We start from the raw sequence: 20431 nt of genomic DNA, 5'->3' as shown, positions 1-20431 counted from the left end.
AATTAGCATAAAAATTTCATAACTTTTTACTTTATATATTTTGTATTGACTGATTGGGTGCTGCTTACATGAAAAATATATCATGCATATTCAGTATACAATTGTTGAAAAACTTACTTGAACTTTGAGTTGCTGACATTCCTCAGTCTTATCTGCCATCCACGTCCACAGTAATTCTAATCCATGGTAATCCAGAAAGAGTCGTAAACAATTTCTATCAGAACACTCCTACAGTATAAATGATCTCTTTATATACAATATCCCTCTGTTATCTTCATTTTGAGCATTATTACTTCTTATTTAAAATGTATATTTTCATTTCATAATGTAACAATTTTGTATAATGTGTTATATCTATTACTAAATCTTTATATTTTTAGTCTTATATTAGCAACAAGGAGTTGAAATATAGAACAACAACTTATTTTGATTGATGATGTTCAAGAGACAGCTTTTCTTCCTTGCTTCAACACTTCTTGTGAAAGTATTAGTGTGGATTCATTATTATTCATGTTTTTGTTGAATATTAATTTTTGTGGATCTCTTTTGTATAGGTTATCTAAAATATTCAAAAATATTACAAATTTTCTATAGGCTTGTCGTCAGCAGACTTTCCAAACCAGGACATCAAATATATAGGAAAATCCAAGATTGGTTTACATGAGAATAGATAAATCCTTGGTATACCTGATAACTATTTGTCACATGAATCAGTGCCTCTTGAACTTTTGACATTATACAACAATCACTTTTCCATTTAGGATATTTTCTATTCTGACGTCAAAATTTTACATGAACCTTTGTAATGTCTAGTAATGACGGACAAATAGCAACAAGGTGTAGAGCTCTTCAGATCAACTTTTTATCCAAAATTATCAGATTAAACTAATTACCTGTATGATTTTGAGAATTTTGATTCTAAACTGTGTTTCCTCCGACCTGACCATCAGACGACAGAGGTTCAATACATCTGTCTTGTTGTGTAAGCCTTGCTCTGATAATGTGTCCAATTCCTCTTCAATCTACAATAGAGATGATGTTTATTTCTAAACAAGAGTGCACACACTGAAATGTCTCGCCTTCTTTACCTATTATTGATATTATGTTGATAGTCCTAAATATAAAGCTTTATTACAACTGTCACATAAACTTAACCTAGAAAACTAAACATTGACCAATGAACTATGAAAATGAGGTCAAGGTCAGATGAACCATGCCAATCAGGCATGTACAGCTAACAATTCTTCCGTACAACAAATATAGTTGACCTATTGCTTATAGTTTAAGAAAAACAGACCAAAACACAAAAACATAACACTTAGCAATGAACCCTGAAAATGAGGTCAAGGTCAAATAAAACCTGCACCACTGACAAATAGATTATAAAATATTTCCATACACCAAATATAGTTGACCTATTGCAATTAGTATTAGAAAAAAAGACCAAAACTCAAAAACTTAACTATAACCAATGAACCATGAAAATGAGGTCAAGGTCAGATGACAACTGCCAGCTAGACATGTACACCTTACAGTCCTTCCATACACCGAATATACTAGACCTATTGCTTACAGTATCTGAGATATGGACTTGACCACCAAAACTTAACCTTGTTCACTGATCCATGAAATGAGGTCGAGGTCAAGTGAAAACTGTCTGACGGGCATGAGGACCTTGCAAGGTACGCACATACCAAATATAGTTATCTTACTACTTATAATAAGAAAAAATTTAACATTACAAAAAATTTTAACTTTTTTTTCCAAGTAGTCACTGAAACATGAAAATTAGGTCAAGGACATTGGACATGTGACTGACGGCAACTTCGTAACATGAGGCATCCATATAAAAAGTATGAAGCATCATCTTCCACCTTCTTAAATATAAAGCTTTTAAGAATTTAGCTAACGCCGCTGCCGCCTCCTGATCACTATCCCTATGTCGAGCTTTCTGCAACTAAAGTTGCAGGCTCGACGATAAATCTTTTTTTCTGATTAACATCAAAGACTGGTAGTTGTGTTCTAAGTGTCACATAAATTTAACCTTTCTGAAAAGTATGGGAGGCTTACAGTACCATAAATTACGTCATCATGGAGCAATAATTGTTGATCAGATCTTATATACCTTGTTATTTTGTTCCTTATCTTTCAATTTAAAATCAAATAAAACTAATAGCTTCACACCTTGAAAGGAAGCAATAAACCAAGACATTGTAGCGTAAAAGATCTGAAACAATGCAATTAAAGAGAAGTATTTTGAGATATACATGTACAATATAATCACTTTTTAAAGAACAAATCAAACTATTATCACTGAACTAGTATATATATTTGTTAAGGGGCCAGCTGAAGGACGCCTCTGGGTGCGGGAATTTCTCGCTACATTGAAGACCTGTTGGTGACCTTCTGCTGTTGTCTTTTCTATGGTCGGGTTGTTGTCTCTTTGACACATTCCCTATTTCCATTTTCAATTTTATTATAAAATTCAATGGACAAAATAACTTTGTTGTGGCTGCATTAATATACACGTGTTATCATTGCCTAAAATTATTGAGTATCACATCCTGCCCTTGATCTAAACGATATAGGATCAAAGAGTTACAGCCGATTTCATTGAGTGTGTAGCTAAAGGTAATATTTTGATTACCTTGCATGCTAGCTGAACAGTGAAGTCATTATTAGGTTAGGTAAACTATCCTCCTTTAAGAATAGACAAGTCCGACAGATAACCAATCTATCTGTCTGTAGGACTAGGCTACTTCGACTAGCAAGCAAGCTAATCAAAGATAATTCCTTAAGCTACACACTCAATGAAATCAGCTGTAAATGTATATAAATTTTGCAGTTATTTTAAGACAGGAACTTGTAAAATAATTCTTACATCTTCCTCTTGAAACAGGTCCTCTTTGTCTTCTTCTTGTTCTGCAGGCTTTTTCTTGGACTTTAATGGAGTTGATTTGTTGATGCCAATTGTTCCTCTGCACTTTTCTGTTCCACAGAAACATTTTTGAGCCTCTTTACTGTAAATTAAATAGCAATCATCCATATAAGATTCCTTCAGTTTTAATGTGACAATTCATTTTTTTAAATTTCCTGATATAGCTTTCAACAAGTAAAAACTAAGACTGAATTATTTTTGCTACAGTAAAGATAAAATGCAAGAGGAATAAGATTAAGGATACATTAAACTTAAGATTGGTTGATAAAATGCCTGTTGTAAGATTTTTGCTTAACCTCCAAACAGAAAGTGGTATTTGCAACATTTTGCTATTTGAATGCAAGGTCATAACAAATGAAGGTGTAATCATCTAATAAATTCAAGGTTAAACTTACCCATAAGTTTCAAACTGGTAATCAAATGTCAGTTCTGTGTCTGCTGGTATCTCTTTCTTTGTGAAGAAACCTACACGCAATACTCCATTAACTGTCCACTGAAATGCACAAGTAAATAATTTGTAAGAAAACATAATTACAATAAATGGTAAGAACAGGCAAGCTGGTTATAATGTTGTATAAATTAAATTTGCAATCAGAACTTCTGTTTTCTAATTTGACAAGCATAAACTTTTCATGGTCTTTGATAAGGACTCTTTAATAGTATGAAGTCATTTTTATTGCTTACATGTACTTATATAGTAATGTTAAACATTCACGATCTTTTGTCAAAATATATTTCATTGAACTATTTCCACATTTTTTTTAAGCAATAATACACAGTGGTTTACTGTTTATTAGAGTTTTCAAATATTTATCTCTTTTCCTTGTTCTAAAACAAACAATCAACTTTCAGTTGGAAATTATTTGAAGCACTTTAATACATGTAAATGCATGTTATTTAATGTTATCCATAATTACATGATGTAGATGTAATCTTTGACACAATTATATCAATCGTATGAGAATTACCACAAGTAAAAAGATAATTTTTATTAGTTATTATAAATAGCAGTTTCTTATCTTCACAGTTGCTGAAATGTTTCAAAACAATGTACAAGAAATTCAATGCCTTATAATTACTTCATGACAGATACAAGAAAATGTTTTATTGGTAATACAGATATTAAAACACAGATGTACAAATGTATGTTGAACAACAGAGGTCATCATATTAATATTGTTTACAATGTACCTAACATGTTCAAACTAATCCCTAAATGTTGCAAAATTATATACTGTAACCCAAGTTATTTTCACAGATATTTTATTTCATGTTTATCCCATTCTAGACGATTACGCTGCGATTTAATTTTGCGATTTTCAAATCAACTTAATGTTTTTTTATCAGAAAGATCCAAGTTTTTCCTAATTGTGATGATTTATATTTGCATTATTTTTCTACTCGAGAGACATTTTTTATAACATTTATACCATTTGATTGAGGCAAACTTAAGTTAGAGAAAAGAAAATAAGTTGAAGACATTTGTATGGACAGACAAGGATAACACTTAATGCCCCTACCCATCAGCGGGTGCATAAAAAAATTCTGTAAGAAAATTTCAACTAGGAAATGATGCTGAATAGTCAATCTGCTTGTCAATGGATCTATTAAGACACACTGCCCTAAATAAGGGTTGGTAATTCCTATCTATTCTGAATGGACTGGGTTGAGACACCTCAACAATTCTTCATAAACTTGTCTTCAGAGCTACCCATACTAACATTTAGCAGTAATTAAATGAAAACTTTGAAGACTTGTATCATTTTCTATGTTCTATAACCTAACGTTTACAATTGTTTCATATTTGCTAAACATGTTAAAGTTCATGTACTATGTTGTTTTTTTTGTTCTAATCTATTTCAACACTTGTTCAGAAATAATTGTTCTCTAGTAGTGAAACCTTTCCTACATTATGGAAGATATTCGTTTTGTTTTCTGTTCATTTCAAATAATCATTCCAACATTTCTAGTGCAGAAATGGTGAAATGATTCCTTCATTATATATATATATATATATATATATATGATATTTGTTTTGTTTTTTGTTCAATTTCAAATAACCATTTCAACATTTTTAGTGTAGAAATGGTGAAATGCTTCCTTCATTATAATTTGATATTTGTTTGGTTTTTTATTCATTTCAAATAACCGTTCCAACATTTCTAGTACAGAAATGGTGAAACAGTTTCTCATGTTACATTACTGATTTTCAAATCTTTAACCATCCCAACATAGACTTTTGTACATAGTTCATATATACAGCCATGGTGGAATAGTTTTATATCAACATTACAAGTTAGATTTTTTTATGTGAAGTTTCTCATTGACTGTCCCAACACTACTTTTTTATACAAATGTTCAGCAGTGGTGAAACAGTGACAAAATGAGAACTACTTTTGATATATGAAACTATTCCAACAATACTTTTGAAACATTCGTCTCAGTATTGGTGGAACATTTTCTTTTGGTTTTTAACAATTATTGCATTTTAATATACAGGTATTTATGCTTCAGTACAGAAACATTGAGGTCTTACCTAATAGAATTCAAAATGGAAAGACAAAACGTTAATTTTTATCTACAATTTAAATCGTTAATTCTTTTTCTTGATTCTTTCCCAATCTTTTAGTTTCTATCTTCACTCTTGAGAGATATAACACAAAGACAGGAGCCTGCGCTGAAAACAAGAGAGCTCTTGGACGACTGAAAACAAGACATCTATGACATAAGCAATCAGAAAAAGTTTACAATGTATATATTCAAGCAAAAGTGACACGTGAGAAGCAAGGAGGTAAAGGTGTTGTACTAACGTTTGTATAATCCGTCCTGAATTCCGAGTGACACAATCTTAACATTTGTTTCCGAGAAGATAAATAACATCAACTTTTCTCTTCAAACTTTTTGCTATTCAAAATCTTTTGAGTATAAAATGATGTGTTATCTAAATCTTTATATTTATTCTGCATCGGAACCTGGCTCGAGTGTACTCTTCTGTTACTATTGCTGGTTATTCTTGTTTCTATATTTTGTAGTGTGTAGTGTGAATCTCACTTTTTGGTGCTTCAGTATTTCCTTAAAATAAGTCGGTATGTCCTTTGACTTATAAATGAATTTGTAATCATCCTTGTTTTTTCTACAACATCCATATCGGTTGGTATTATGAATGTATTTTCCCTCAGAAGCTACGCAACAAGACAATATCTATCTATTCTTACCAAATCTGCTGTGAGTTTGATTAAGTTCTTCTTTGCTGAAACCTACATTTTCTTCACGAAATACAATTGTCTTGTTTTTCACATTCAGTGCTCTTAAAAGAACTTGAATTCTCCATTCCACAGCAGGGTCTTTATATATCCTTCGTTCCATAATGTGGTCTTCAAATATCCTTCATGTCAAGCATTCATTCAATATGTGTGTGTGTGTGTATGATCGTTCATTTTTTTAAAGGGAAACTCATGTGCCAAGTCAGGAATTTGATAGAAATTTATCTACTTTCTTCTAGGAAGATGAAAACAAAATCTACATATTGTTTTTTTCTGATTCATTGGGTTGCTGTCTAAATGAAATATAATTCCATGTCTATATATTCATGATTTTGAAAGCTCATCTTTTTCCAATTTGCAAATTTTTCAACTGTTGGAAGATAAACATAGTATGAAAGAAATCATATCCAATCTGTCGCATTATCTGAATTGTTTTATGTTTTTACTTGCACAAGTTCCTTGATACAAACTGTAAATAACTTCAGATCACTTTTTGTTTTTTAACATTCGATTAAATTATAAGTGGAAAACCTCTGAAAGTGTTTTTGTCCAATATATTTTAACAGGTCTGCATCTCCAATGAACATCAACTTTCTGTTTCTCTCTTTTTATCCTTTTTTTGTTTGTTAATTTGTTTTGTGTTTGTTATGTAATATTTTTGTATTGTAGTTTACCATTTCTTGGCCTTTCGTCTATATAGATACTATTTTCTGCCACTCCAAAGTGCACTGTGAAATTCCTTTCATGGGTAAATAAAACAGGAAGTCTTCATTAAAAATGTGTTCCAAAAGTTTTCTTCATGTTTTGGTGTGTGTGTGAACAAGTGATGATATCGCTATTTGTTGAATTATTCGGTTGCTGATTAATACTAAAGAGTCATCCTAATTCAAGACCGATATAATCTTGTGAAATATATTCCTTCTATCCCCACAAATATATTTCATTTGGAGACGGAAAAGACAGCGGTGTCTTTCAATAGAAACTTATATTTTACTGATTACTTTATAATGTGTCCTGCATACAATCTTGCAGTAGAAATTAAGCAGGTTAATGTCCTATAAAGAACATCAAGTTATCTTTCTTTCTTTTTTTAAATTTAATAATAGAAAATCTGAGTTACTCCTTAGGCTTTCATTTTTTTATAACTTGTTCAAATGATTACCGGTGGTGCACGATATTTTTCATTGATTGTAAAAACCATCATAGAATTAAATTTCTGATCTTTGATCATTTGATTAATTCACTAAAATTATGTAATGTTCAAACCAATATGGAAAAGAGGAAAAATTTCCAACCATAAATATATATATTTTCTTGCTATGGGTCAGGTGTATATCAATTTAGAAGGGAGCTATCAAATTCTGCCCACTGCTGGATCAAAAACTGACTTTATAATTCAGATAAAATATACCATATAGACAATGATAATGTAACCTTAGTGTCTGATTAAAAAAAAGCCAAGGTGATTATTAAATTTGGAACCACATCTGACCAGTTGCCAAAAAATATCTACATATGTTATGTCGGAAATTTTTCTCTGATCTATAAAGATTCTTCAATGAAGTGAGCCGTTCTCAAAACTGTGTGATTTCCACCTGCAGACTAATACTTTTGGTGGCTGCATATATTTTACGGATAATTTGCTCATTGTTGAAGGATACCTAATGCCTTGAAAACGTTTTTTTTGTTAAGTTAACATTTAACAAATTTCAGATTTTAGTAGGTATACAAGAAAATGTATCATAATAATTCCATCAGTTTGTACTTAATCTACATTTGCCTCAGCTAAAATAACTTTTTTCAAGCAATATTACTAGCATTAAAATGGTTTGTTCCTTTCTGTTTTTTTCTTTTTAGTGTTAAGTCTAGGTAGTTTTCAGTTACAGTAATAGCAGTAGTTGGTGTTTTGAACAATGCAGAGGTCATTTTTAATTCATGCATCGTTGAAAAATTGAAATTAAAGCAACTGTTTTTCTTCAAAGCATGACGAATATGATCAAAGCTAAACCAATAGATATGTACCATTCAGGGTCTTGATAGACAAGAAAAGAGAAATCCATCAGAAGGTCATCACCTTAGCTACAAAGGTTGTCACCCATATCTAGGTCGCTGTGGAAAGTAAAACCATCAAAACATTATTAATAGGACATCAAAGCCGTGTTGTTTTACATTTGTTTGACTGCATGTACGATTTGCTTTTCCCACAACTTTTTGCATCGTGAATGAGGTTTACAGATTATATCATAGACCTGGTCTAATCTCAAGTCAGGATCTTGTATTGATTCATTTTTTTTTTTCTTTGAGGAAATTTTTGATTTCTCGGTTAAGATTTTTTAAAACTATTCTTGACCAAGGGCGACATAGAGTTTGATATATTTTGTTGTCTATTGTTGAAGAACATATATCAGTATATTGACAACTTAATGTCTTTCGGTTGTTTTGTTACTGTTTCATTGACATAAACCTCACATTATATACGATGATGTTCATATACTCATTCTATCATTTTCACGTATATTTGAATTTGTAGTGTCTCTCTCTCTCTCGTCAATTTGATAGAAAAGGGAAAAGAAATCAGATCAAATTACATTAAAAAATATTCACAATGATAACTCATTTATTTGCAAATGATCAATTCTATTTAATTTTATCAATAAGCACACGTTTTTCAAATCATTGACTTTGAAACCAAAAATACTCCAATAAACTACAGAAAAGGTCGACTGAATAATTTTAAATGATTTTCTTTTGTTCATCTCTTAATATAATTTTAATTGAAATGACCAGTTGCATTGAAAATAAGTTATAATGGTGAATGATTTTCTTTTGTTCATCTCTTAATATAATTCTAATTGAAATGACCAGTTGCATTGAAAGTGAAAATTGTTAAAATGATAGTCCTCATACTGAATCACTCTAAGCATATATAATTTCTGAAAGCATAAAAAAGCAAGCTAGAAATAACAAAGCTCATATATATCTTAGCATCCTATCCATCAATATAACACATTTGTGATCAAAGTGCCCCCTCAAAATAATAATCAAATATCTTAAAATAAAACATTCAAATTTTTACATTCAATTTTGATTATTTGGATAAGAAGCTAAAGCAGTGAAAAATAGCATAAATTAGTATTTCTTGTTTTATACAAGTAAGTATTATGATTTCAGTATTCTAAATTGTGTAGAAAAATTCATGGTTTTGTTTTACGTTGCTATAATATATATTTCGCGTGCATCTCGATACAGTTTATGACGGTGTACTTCGATACGACACGAGTTTATGTACAAAGTTGCCCAATCGGTTAATCATACTAAGTGTCTGGTTCAAAATGCAACTGCATCATTTGTATCTCTATGACATAAAAAATATCATTTCATTGTAAACACATTGACTTTCTGTTTACAGAAAAGTAACACTCAATACATGACGCGCATTCAGTTCTGTTATTTTGAGCTGGTTAAAACCATAATCTTACATTTTAATGTTTAATTATGAAATCCCACATATAGAAGCACCTATAAAATCAGCATAATTTATTACACCATGAATACTCATGATTCCACATTATATTTACACTGTACTTAAATGTACCATTGAAAGTTTAGATATAGTACTCTATGGCATAAGCTTGAATGAAAATCTACTGTATGTTATATTTTGGATGACAGATGTTCTATTAAATAACATTAAAAAGACATGTCAATTACTTGAAAACATAACTGCCATGGTAGCTGGTGGTCAAAGAGCACTGATTCGCAGTCAAATAATGAAATTATCAACAGTATTTTTTAATTTAGTGTATTTATCATAAAAAAAGTTATGTTCGATTTCTTGTTAACAGTATAAAAACAGTATTTTCCTTGAGTAAGAAATGTTTTAGGGCTGTTCCAGAAAATACTATGTCCCCCCCAGGGAAGGCAATTTTTTTAAATATTATGTGGGTGGTTGTATTTGAAATACCAAAATGCAAAGGGAGTGCTGTTCTAATTAAATTTTATTTCTGTGGGTGGTGGGGGTTAAAAAAAAGTGCCGTCCCTGGAGGGGGGAAATTGTATTTTCTGGAACAGCCCTTACAGGTTAATTTGAGTCAATATAACAGTTACAACTAAAACAAATTCAAATGTTTTCCTGTTTTCTTAAATCTAGTTAGTATTGAATTTTGTATAAAGTTTCACAGTCAAGTATTCAAATCAATATAGCATAGATAAAACAAATTACTGTCATGACTGCAAATTCAGATATCAATGCATGTATGTATTAAATGCAATTCTTGTGAGAAAATTGGGTAACATCTTCAGATTATCTCCCTGTTTTTTTAACAATTTCACACAATTTCTAATTGCAAAGATCTACAAGACTTGTTTTACAATGGACTGGTTACAGTATATCATACGAGAGCACCCAAGTTCATAGGAGGGGTTGGGTTGTTTTGTTGTTTAATTTCTGCATTTTTTCTTGTGATATATATTTTAGGAATTGTAATGCAATGATTGTTACTTTGTGAGCAGAACTGCTTACTTTTCAAAAACCCATTATTAAGTTCATTGTACATGTAGCTCAATCTTTAGTTTTCTGTGGAGTATTCTGTTGACAGCTTTTGCCTCTTTTCTTTGTGTCATTGTTTCTTGGACTTTTTTTCTATCATGTTCTTGATTGATGCTTTTTATCTTTTTATTTCATTTATTCATGTGGGTACCAATTTTCGTGGATTAAGGAAAACTGACATGTAAGAAGATATTTTATTTTGATGGTTTTTCCCAAGTCAGCTATAGAAAATTTGTTCTTCTTTAATAATTTAATTTTACGAAAAATGGTATCTAAAGAATAATAATGAATCCACAGCAGACATATACTGTTAGCCCAATCATAATGATTATCAGTTTATAGATTCAATATGACCTTGAAGGGTTAACTATTTTCAAAAAGAAATTTTAACTGACATAATATAATTTCTAACAGATAAAGATAGAGTTCTGGGAGATCTTTCATATTTGAAATTATAAACTTAGCGGTAAATTGTCACTAGTGAAGCTATCAAATATTTGCTTTTTGAGGTTAAAACTTCCTCTGAGATACCATATTCACCATTAATTGATACTTTTAATATTGCAAGGAGTTTACAAAGTCGAATATGATGATCAACATCAATCAATAATAAAACAGTTTCAACTGCAACAAAAGTACATTTCATTTTTTTCCCCCCCAATTTCGATTTCAATCAAATCTCACTGTGTAGAGATTTCTAGTACATTTTGTAGTTATTTAAATTACCCATTAAGCAATGTTGAGAGATATTCCATAAACATCATTATGCCAAAATCAAAATCTTAAAAGAAAAATGCCTTCATTTAAAATTTTCATCAATTACAACATCTTAAAATGATTCTTAGTATCAGGGCTGTTCAATAAAAATATACATGGAACCCAGGGAAGCAACTTAAATATGCCACTATGGGTGGGTGTGAAATACTATGTTTAATGGAGTTTAAACATATGCAGGACTCTAAAATTGCCTCTATGGGTGGTCAATGTGTTTTGAAAGTGCCTTCCCTGGGTACCATGTATGTTTTAATGGAACAGCCCTCACTATTAACCAATAATTTCAATGAAAATCATCAAATTTTGAATTCTCTATTATTACTTTTTAACAATATGTGCTTTTATGGAATACCTCTAGTTATACACATGACCCCGAAAAAACCCCATAAAACTGTCAAAAAAAACACTAACCTTTTGTGTTTCACAGTTAGGGTCACAACTGTGGTTAATGAAGCGTGACACATTTCCCTTGTATGATGCATCAATGACCTCATCTGCGTTCAGTGCCATGAAGTAGAAATGACTTTCCCCAGACTTAGCATACTGCTTGGTTCTCGATTTGAATGTTTTGTAGTCCAGAACCTCACCAACATATTCCATAACAAAATCTCCACTATAAAATATTTAGACAGATGTTATCGTATTCTTTTGTGACTGATCATTATTACAATTGTTCAAAGGAATCTTAACATATCTTAAAAGCATATACACAAGCAAATACTGCTGCCTTCTTTCTTTTCCTTTTAATCAACAGTAAAATAGTGCACAGCACGTTAGAAGGTTACTGATAACTAGATATCATTGAGATGGGAGCCATCTCTGTGGGCCCCGCTGTCAATAACGTGGGGTAAATAAGTTGTATGGATAATCTGATATGAAGCATTATTTGAAGTTATTACATAGTCTCATGTGTGATTTTGATCTAAGATTTTAAGTTAAAACTGATAAATATTCTCATCTTACTTTCATAGTATAATAGTGATATGACTGCATGATGTGAACTCATTGATTACTACTCTAAGGTGACTTCTGGATATATGGATTGATGTTTGAACAATATGTTTAAAGGTGCAGCCCAATTGATATTTGTCACATATTTTTAGAATAAACTGATAAATATTCTCATCTTACTTTCATAGTATAATAGTGATATGACTGCATGATGTGAACTCATTGATTACTACTCTAAGGTGACTTCTGGATATATGGATTGATGTTTGAACGATATGTTTAAAGGTGCTGCCCAATTGATATTTGTCACATATTTTTAGAATTATGCCTTCAATATATTATGACCCACCAAGTATAAAGTATGAAATATTAATGGTTCTCGAGAGGTAGAGCGGACACAATTTGTTAAGAACAACGAACAGATGGACAGACCGACAGACTGATCTTAGACCTAGGATGCATACATTATGACACATTCTCTTGTGTTGGTTAATATATATGTTAAGTTGAAAATGTTTGTCAGGTATAAAGTATGAAATAATAACAGCTGTCCTCTCAAAATATAATGTGGATCAAATTTGTTAGCGATGGACAGACCAACAGACAGACAGACCTTTGACCTAGGAAGTGGTACATATATCATGACACACCCTCTGGTGTTGGTTAAAATAGATGTCAAGTATAATATTTGAAATCATAACGGTTTTCAAGATATAGAGCGGACACAATCTTCACCACAGGACACAGGGTTGTCAACTGAAACCAAAGTTTTTTTGACGTTGACCTTTGACCTAGGAAGTTGTACATACATCAAGACACGCCCTCTGGTGGTGGTTAAAATGTATGACAAGTATATACTTTGAAATCATAACGATTATCTAGATATGGAGCGGACACGATCTTCACCACAGGACACAGGATTGTCAACTCGAAACCAAAGTTTTTGACCTTGACCTTTGACCTAGGAAGTTGTACATACATCATGACACACCCTCTGGTGGTTGTTAAAATGGATGTCAAGTATAAACTTTGAAATCATAATGGTTATCTAGATATGGAGCGGACACGATCTTCACCACAGGACACGGGGTTGTCAACTGAAACCAAAGTTTTTGACCTTGACCTTTGACCTAGGAAGTTGTACATACAACATGACACACCCTCTGGTGTTGGTTAATAATCATGTTAAGTATTAAGTATGAAATCATAACGGTTCTCTAGATATGGAGCGGACACGAAAGTGTTACGGACGGACGGACAGACGGACGGACGGACAGACGGACGGACGGACAGACTGATCACTATAGGGCGACCCGCCGTCGGCGGGGCCCTAATAATGTAAAATTGCATAAAAAATTTACACCCCAATCTCAAATTTCTACTGCATTTGGAGAAGTAGTTAGTATTTCTATATCAAGCTTTATTTGTGTGCAAATCAATAGTCCCAGTCTGTTCTTCCTTTGCTTCTAACCATTTACAAATCTTAAATTTACATTTTCAAATTGCTCTCTCTTAAGGGCATCTCTATCTTAGCGCTTAATTGTAACAGTACTTACTGTGGTAATTCTGCATTTGTCTTCAATCCAAAGCCTTTCCAATCCGTTCTGAAAGCATCTACATCAGCAAATTGTCTCTGAAGAAAAATAAAAAAATACTCGTAAAAATCAAGTCATTGTATTTCGACTTAAATTTTGCAATTTCAGAAAATATAGGCACTGACTGTCACATTCTTGGCCCATATTTTTCTACATTGTGCTTAATACTTTGTTTTTATGGTTAAAAGTAATGTTTAATATATGAACTTGATATTCTCTAATCCTCTTTTCTGACATATGTATAATAATGAAATTATGTCTAAAATATCAATATTTGTCATGTTTGTAGTAAACCAATAATAATCTAAAATTGAAGAGAAAATTTATACTAGAAACCACATATATGTTCCCTTTTTTCTTCTTCAAATGCTTAATTCTATTTTAATTTGTATTTTAAAAAGCTGTACAAAAATTGCAAGTTTTGTAAATTGTTGAATGGAAACAGCTTGATTGATTTTATTTTAAAATTTCATAGCTTTCAGCTTTTTTAAAAGCTAATAATTGCAATCAAAATGGAATTATCACACAAGAAATCAGGTCAACACACAAATGATTCCTGCTGTAACAACTACTACTGGGATGAATTCGTTTGTAATCACTTCCCATATATTTATCTGAATTACAATTAGGACTGTTCCATTAATATGAATGAGGGAGGGTAGGGATTAGTTTTACTCTATGAAACCAAGTGCAGATATCCCCCATATGCATATATGAGCTATAACCCATAAAAAATATAACATCCCTTCCTACCCTACATAAAAATTATTACTGGTATAGTCCCTAACATGCTTAATATTTGAAAAAAAAATCAGCATGAATATAAAAGCTCACCTTCTGGAACCTCTTGTTGGTACAAAATTCGCCACACTGACATCTGCTGCCACTATAAAATAAAAATATAAACATTAATATTTAGATTAAACTATACTTAAGGTATTTAAAATATACATGAAATCTTTTTTCATTCTAATATTTTATGTGTAGCAATAAAATATGAATGAATAAATAATTATACTACCTTTGGTGACTATTTGTTAAGATTTTTGTAATGACATTTTCTCAGGTTACGCGTCTGAGTATATCTCCATGCCAACCAAGCAGATCAGTTGTATTGATAGTGGCATGAAAATACAGATATTGTTTTATTGAAAAATACTATCATAAAACAACACTGAATGTAATAAAAATTGTTTTTACTTTTTAACATTTGGATGTTTTATTATAAATAAGCAGACTAATTTCATCATGCAGAATCTAACATATTCCAATGGTTCTTTAAGGTGGTACCTAACACTACAGGGAGATAACTCTGTAAAATCAGCTTAACGTTTTAATTACGTTGTGATGTAAAGGGAATAATAAGCTTCTCAAAGATCAAAATGGGTGTTAGTCAAACTACTATATAACCAGTGTAATTCTTCTGACAAAACTGTTGGTTCAAAATTTTTGAAATTTTTATATTTTTGTTAAAGGGTCAAAGTAAATACTTTGTCAAAATTTTATGAAAATTAAACGAGCCTAATTTATTTTAGTGAAAGTGTTGGGTACCACCTTAATAATTGCAGTTTTAAAATTTATTTGTTTTGTTTTGTACACATATGCACGCTGTTGCCATTTTGTTATTGATTTTTGTGTTCTTTGTCAATAATTTTTTCTTATGTTTCGTCTCGCTCTTAATTTGAATTGGTTTTTTGTTGTCTATCTTCGAGTGCCTTTTTCGTTTTGCACTAGGTTCGTTTTTTGCTACTTTTCATGCGTCTTCTTTTATATATTGTAAACGTCTTTCAACTTATTTTACAAATAAGTGTTGTTTTGCCCTGCAATTTTCCCACCGATTTAAGTTTAGCAACCAACAATATTCAATCTTATTTGGTAACATAAATGATCTTCTTCATGTACCAATACATGCTTTTCTGTTATCTTTCTCTGACAGAAGGATTCTCTTTGATCACACATCAACTATATGACATCTTTTTCCAGCCAGAAAGAGCTCATCTGCTTTTCTACACTATCAAGGCCAGTGATCAAGGCTCATTTGGGACAGAGATGCATTTCAACAACTATGTCTGTCTATAGATAATTTGTCTCCAAGATAAAATAATTACTTCAACAGTTTTCAATAAAATGAAACTAGTTTGAAATCTGACTGAATTATTTCAAGAATATAATTGCTAAAAAATGTTACATTTATAAGGTGAATTTCAAATTTACATACATGTATGATCATGATGATGTTAAATAAAATATGAATACTATAGGCTGGTATTGTTTTATATTGGAGTTCAAAAGTTCTCTTTTCTTCATTTGTTTTTTTTTACTCTATATCATGTTGACTTCTTGACCCTGGTCATTTTTTTTTATTCTCTACAGTGAATCAAAACTTGAGTGCCAATTACTACCTACTGGTGAGTTTTCTTAGGTTCTTCAACTCTTCATTTATCACTATTTTTTGTATCATTTTGTCTCACACACATAAGACTTGTACTCTGTATTCTTCCAAAGATTAATTCATGGTTTAAGTTTACATTTTATAAAATAATGTTAACACTTTCAGTTATTAAATTGCATGCAACTTCTTCGTATAAAACTGTAATAATTTAAGATTTTAAATTCATGATAGGGGGTCTCATTGGAATTAGGGCGTTCCGATCCCGGATCCCGCTTACTGTTTTGTCAGATTCCCGTATCCCCCTTACACTATGTACGTCAGTAATTCTGATTTTTTTGTCATTCCCCGGGTCCCGCTAGACCTCATTTCCCGTTTTCCCGACACAATAATTTGACTTTCCCGTGACACGCTTACCAAAAATCGGCAATCCCGCGTCACGCTTAGACCCCAATGAGACCCACATGATATCTTAGTCTGCATCGTTTTTACTCTGCGGAACTCTCTAGTTCTCTATTGTGTCACAAAGTCAAAAACTGAATTGGTAATGTTGTGTATTATGTAGCATATAAACTCATCATAGATACCAGGATGTCATTGTAAGCATCTCTTCTTATCAAAAAATCAAAAATCAATTTAATATGTCACTTCGCTGATTTCTGTTTTATAGAAGATATTCAGAATCAGATTTAAATTTGTTTATTTTTAATTTAAGAAATAAATCAACGGCTGCTGTACAATAAAATTGAAAACAAACATCCAATTTCTTATTATTTTCATTCTACTACGGAAATGTTCAACAACTCTTTAAAAGGAAAAGTTGTGAGGTCTTTGTTTCTATTATACATTGGTAAATCAAAGCGATTTGATTTTACAACGGACAAAACAACTCCATGACTGTTTGTGTATAACTCACAATTGCAGGATATTTATAAATAGTAATCAATTTAACCACAACTGTTTCACAGCAAATAAAGATGTATGAAGTAATTATTTTTGATTGCACAATAAATTGCCTCTTGTAACACCTACCTTCAGAAGTACTACGTACTGAGAAGTTGATTTATAACAAAAATTCAGAAGGTGAATATTTCAAATGTAACACATAGATGAACAGTGATTTAAAGCAGGTTTTCTGTTTTGAAGAAGGACAAATGAAGGAAGGAAGTAAAATCTCATTGACTGATTATGCTTGCAATATTATATCTTTTCCTTCATAATCAAAGGCTGAAGTTAAATATTTTTCTCATAAATTAAATAGTCAGTTGGATTTTCTCCCAGTGTTGAAAATCCATTGGTGACCTTTAGCTCTTTTCTGCTCTGTTTTCGGGTTGTTGTCTCTTTTGACATACTCCCTTGTTTCATTTCAATTTATTTGATCATATATATACTCTCCATCTCAATTATTCATGATTTTTGTGATGTATTAAGACAAACTCTTAACATAAAATTTTGAATTAGCATCAAATTTTGTCCTTACAGATCAACCAATCAAATGTGTGTCTCGGTTTTTTTAGTTTGTTTTTTTAATCATAAGGAAAATTGTGACCAGTCAAATGACAAATGTTATATTTTTGTGTACATTTTTGACGATTTTAAATGTTAAGTGGAAGATTTTTTAGTCTGGAAATTTCTTCAACAATGTTTTTTTTTAAATGAGTGATTTTGTGTTATAAAATGCAAACCATATCATTTGTTTCCATCACAACTGTATGTTGTGATAAATTAGACCAAGTTTAAAGTTTTAGCTGTTTGGTTTCAGACACGTATATGATGGTTAGCAATATCCTTTGTTATATCTGCAATTGTCTTCAGAATGGAATAATTCTGACTTTTAAAATTTTTTTCAAGGTATATACAGGATAAAACTAATATTTGAGTTACATGTATATACTTTTAAATGATTTTACCATCTTTCAATTGATTTGTCTTCACCTCTCTTCTTTCTTTTTTATGAATGTAATCATTACTTGGATTTGAGAAATAACAACTGACCTTCTAACGCAATACATCAACTGCAGTCTGCACACATGTTCTTTTGTGGCGTCAAAATTTCAAGGAAATGTGATATTCAGAAATGGTGGACTAACATTGTAAAATATGCAATGCGATCTGATCTCTCAAGATTGTAGAAGCTTTAATAAAGTTCTTGCTTCAGTGCAAGATAAAGCTTTCATATATATCATAGTAAATATGCATGAAATATTTGCCACTGAGCATAATTTCTTTTTAATTCAGGTAAATTTTTGCAGTACCATTAAAGTTATCCATCTGAATGAAAATGTGTCGTAGATGGATATATGTTTAGCAATGGACTGTTATCTCAGTGAGTTATTACTTTAAATCTTAAGTTTGATGTGTTAAGTTGCTTATATTCACATCAATTGGACTTTAGTGGATAGTTGTCTCATTGGCCATCATACCACATCTCCTTATAATATTTTGAAACATTGTAAAAGGGTGCAAAAATTTATATCCATTGAAAAAAATAATGTCCTAACAGTATGGTAGACTGGGTACCCAACAAATCCATCTTTCAAAAGTTTTCCAAACAAGCAGTACTTTTTTAGTTACATTTTGTATTTGCTACTGTGTTTGTTAAGTTTTTTCCTTTTTCCACCGAAATTCCTAGACTTATCTAATATTCTAATATGACGTGCTTCTTTAGCTTTGTAAACAACACTGTGATAAAATTCTCGATAAAATATACTTAGCGCAGACTCAGAGATATACATAATAATGGCCGTTACAATATACTTCCCACGTAAATCTACATGTATTGGAACCTATTTGCAGACCCTCTGCCGATTTTATTGTTTTAAAAAGGGCAATTTAAAAAAGACAAAATAACTTTTTTTCTTATTCTTATGCATAATAAAAAGAATTAATGCACAAGATCTCGGAGAAATCAACAAAATAAAGATTAAATAAAATTCCGCGAAAGTCTATTAATCTTTTTGGCGCATTTAAGTCATTTCAAAACATGACGTCATACAAATGAAACCGCTAAAGTTGAAAGTTGTCTGTTGCGTGAACCATCGGAATTCGTATGATATTGTATTAAAACTGATTTTTGAGGTAGGTTTTGTTTTGTTTTCTTTTCTATTGCATTATTCGCATATTTACTCGTTTCAGCAAGTCAACATGGCGGCTCCTTAGTTACAAAATGTCAACTTTGGATTTAACGGAAGCTTACGAGAAAAACATGTAAATTAAAAATGGCATATGTTGGATTTGAGAATTAAAAGAATTAAAAAGTTTTTTTTCTAGCAGTTATTCACGAACTAACCTACGCAAGCTACATATTTATAAAGATATTTGAGCTTTATCTAGCAGGGAGTAAAAAAGAACAGCCACACACACAGCATACCCACCCTCGCTTCAGTTTTTTAATGACCGTATTTGTCCTATTAGAATCAAAATAATTCATGGAAGCCATATATTGTTGGAAATTTACACATGGCCTGGGCCGTGATATTCGTTTATTTTATCCCTCGCTAACGCTCAGGATAAAATTCGAATAATCACGGCCCAGGCCATGTGTAAATTTCCAACAATATATGGCTTCCATGAATTATTTCTTAAGTTTAAAATATTATACACTACATACCATTCTATATACAACATACGATTGAGGCAATCTTCTCCGCAGGCATCCACATTACATTTCTTCTCTTCGTCAGTGATTGTGCAATCACATAACATTCTCTTCATCTTTTTACTCTTCTTTCTATCAAAGTGAAAATAAGAAACAAGATTTAACACAAGTATACCCACAACAGCTTCTTACATAGCGTGAAAATATTCCATGTGGTAGTGAATTGTTACTGACAAAAATTATGCTATTGTTTTTTGTGTGTTAAATTTTCGTTATACTGCAAAGCGAAGTCAATATCTATATCCTTTGTAGATCTTTAAAGGATAATAAATGCATTTTAGTGTCAGAAAATCAGTCGGAAATATTATTAACGC

General features: G+C 31.3%; 1 protein-coding gene across 5 annotated transcripts in view; it reads right to left on the bottom strand.

Moving 5' to 3' along the window:
* LOC143059261 (uncharacterized) overlaps positions 1–20431 on the bottom strand; it is a 58318-nt gene that overhangs the window by 14081 nt on the left and 23806 nt on the right. For 3 of the 5 annotated variants that reach the window (XM_076232742.1, XM_076232740.1, XM_076232741.1), the window contains exons 5-12: positions 20070–20189; positions 14905–14956; positions 14032–14108; positions 11936–12137; positions 3334–3431; positions 2882–3020; positions 894–1022; positions 118–228 (exon numbers count right to left, since the gene is read on the bottom strand). In XM_076232742.1, the coding sequence (XP_076088857.1) occupies positions 118–228; positions 894–1022; positions 2882–3020; positions 3334–3431; positions 11936–12137; positions 14032–14108; positions 14905–14956; positions 20070–20189 (928 nt within the window). Of the gene's footprint in view, positions 1–117; positions 229–893; positions 1023–2881; positions 3021–3333; positions 3432–5474; positions 5642–6875; positions 6941–8223; positions 8311–11935; positions 12138–14031; positions 14109–14904; positions 14957–20069; positions 20190–20431 lie in introns of those variants that run through there. The other 2 variants (XR_012973454.1, XR_012973455.1) reach the window with 2 other exon arrangements.

This window comes from Mytilus galloprovincialis, chromosome 14 (genome assembly GCF_965363235.1).
Source record: "Mytilus galloprovincialis chromosome 14, xbMytGall1.hap1.1, whole genome shotgun sequence".
Classification (NCBI taxonomy): domain Eukaryota; kingdom Metazoa; phylum Mollusca; class Bivalvia; order Mytilida; family Mytilidae; genus Mytilus; species Mytilus galloprovincialis.
This window is presented reverse-complemented; position numbering and strand designations above follow the sequence as displayed.